Source organism: Malurus melanocephalus, unplaced genomic scaffold, assembly GCF_030028575.1.
Source record: "Malurus melanocephalus ecotype Western Australia unplaced genomic scaffold, MMel_1.1 scaffold_1355, whole genome shotgun sequence".
In the NCBI taxonomy this organism is placed as follows: domain Eukaryota; kingdom Metazoa; phylum Chordata; class Aves; order Passeriformes; family Maluridae; genus Malurus; species Malurus melanocephalus.
Window position 1 is genome coordinate 10,035 of NW_026624587.1, and position 2,289 is coordinate 12,323.

Here is a 2,289-nt window from a genome sequence, read left to right on the forward strand (position 1 = left end):
GCACTGCTGGAGAGGGGGATAAGGAGCGGGGTGCTCCCAGGACACTGTGCACCGTGGGAGGTGTGCCGGAGACCCCAAGTGTGGGGTCAGTGATGGGGTTTCTGTCCGTGCAATCCCAAATATGGGGTCACTGATGGGGTTTCTGTCCCTGTGTCCCCCAAGTGTGGGGTCAGTGATGGGGTTTCTGTCTCTCCACCCCCCAAGGGTGGGTCAGTGATGGGGTTTCTGTCCCTGCAATTCCAAATATGGGGTCACTGATGGGGTTTCTGTCTCTCTAGCCCCCAAATGTGGGGTCACTGATGGGGTTTCTGTCTCTCCACCCCCCAGTTGTGGGGTCAGTGATGGGGTTTCTGTCTCTCCACCCACTGTGTTCGTGGCACTCTCAGGGGCTCTTCCCCTGCTGCCCCCTGGGAGCTGAGAGCCCTTTCCAGACAATTCCAGGGACACAGCCCAAGATTTGCAGGGGCAGAGCTCTCCCAGCACAGTCTGGCTCAGKGGGATATGGGGCTGTGRGYRCTCCCCATCCCAGRRCACCCWCAGGAACCCCRGAGAGCAAAGGGCATRTCCTGGTCAGTGCCCCACACACCASGAGATKTCCTGGAGAGCTCMTGAGGGKCCACRGCSACAAATTCTGAGGATTCCAGCARTGGGGAGCCAATTTCTCTTATTTGCCATCCAAAACCATGGAATCCTGGAATAGTTTGGGTTGGAAGGGACCCCAAAAATCATCCAAACTCACTCTGCCATRGCAGGGACMCCTCCCACTGTCCCAGGCTGCTCCCAGCCCCAATGTCCAGCCTGGCCTTGGGCACTCAAAGGGATCCAGGGGCAGCCACAGCTTCTCTGGGCACCCTGTGCCAGGGCTGCCCACCCTACAGGGAACAATTCCTGCCCAAWATCCCATCCATCCCTGCCCTCTGGCAGCATAAAACCATTTACCCTCATCCCAACCCTGGGCAGGGATGTTCTGGAGATGGTTCCACTGAGGCTGAGCTGCAGGAGCAGGGAATGCTCTGAGTTTGGGCTCAGTGGGGTCAGGGAGGGSTAAAAGGAGCCGTGGGTGCAGATTTTCTGCCTCCCCCACTCTTTGCCATGTGGGTTCCATAAAGGGAACGCCATTCCTGTGAGGAAATAAAGCCCAAGGTGGCTGTTGTCAGGCAGTAAAGCCTATAAAATTTATCCCAGCAATCAGCAGGCTTTAAAGGAGGATAATTAGAGCTTCAGCAGCTCACCAGTGAATTATCTGCACGCCAGAGCTGCTTTATTAATACATCTTGTTATTTATGCCTGAGAAATGCAGAGGGGCTGTAAATGGGGGCTCTGCTGGCAGATTTGAACTCGGGGGGCAATAAGTCAATATTTGGAAGGATTAGAGGTGCTCAAGAACGGGATTCTCTGCTGTTTCTATGTAAGATTTGCTCCTAAAATGAAGACATTTGGGATATTTAGYGTTGGGCTTTGCTATTGTTTGAATATTGGGAGGGAAGAGGTCACTTTGCTTTTGCCCCGAGCGTTTTTGGGCTGTCCAGCTCAGCCCCAGCTGCTTGGCATGGCTGAGGCACAGGGAGACAATTAATACCCAATTAATCTGATTATTTAATGACCATCCCCTGCCCCTTCTCATGGTGGTGTTTCTCAAGGAGCTCCTGGATGGAATCACAAAGAGCTCGGAGCAGATGGAGTTTGCCAGTGGAGCTCTGCAGCTTCCTACAGAAATTATGTCAACAGAAGAACATTTATTGTAACATTTTAAAAATAGACGGGGTTTTGGGGGAGCTCCAAGACGCAGGCATTCTTTATTCTGAAGTCTGGGGCAAGTTTTTCCATACCAGAATACAATCTGGATATTCTTCTGGAAGTTTTGAAGTTTCCACTAAATTCTGAGAGGAAGAGGAGAATTTAAGGCTCTTCTGGACTCTGTCATTCCCCACCATCACGAAATCCATGATCTAAACCAGCATTTCCAGGAAAACCTCCCTGCTGGGCTGCTCTCCAGGCTTTGGGGAGGATTTGGGGTTTTTGTTCTCGAGGTTTCCCTCAGCTCTGGGGATGTGTTTGGTGTGGAACTGCAGGGAAATTGGAAATGCCAGGTTACCTGGGGCACTGGCTGCCAAATGAGCAGAGTGATAATTGCTGAKCACAAAATCATCAGCTGCAATGATTGCAGAATGAATTAGTCTGAGCTTAATTAGCTTTGAGCTCAGAGTGGGCTTTGTGCTGGGAACAAAGGGAGGGTCAAAGGCTGCAGGAAAAGAGAATTCCTGGGGCTGGAACCCCCAGAGATCGGGA

The 2,289-nt window shown here is 51.9% G+C and overlaps 1 protein-coding gene across 1 annotated transcript in view; it reads left to right on the plus strand.

The window, feature by feature from the left end:
- The window catches only part of LOC130586849 (transcription elongation regulator 1-like protein), a gene marked incomplete at its 5' end in the record, with an annotated part of 15,664 nt that overhangs the window by 6,499 nt on the left and 6,876 nt on the right, over positions 1-2,289 (plus strand). The window contains one exon of the mRNA XM_057387761.1: positions 328-334. Coding sequence (XP_057243744.1) covers positions 328-334 — 7 coding nt within the window. The remainder of the gene's footprint in view (positions 1-327; positions 335-2,289) is intronic.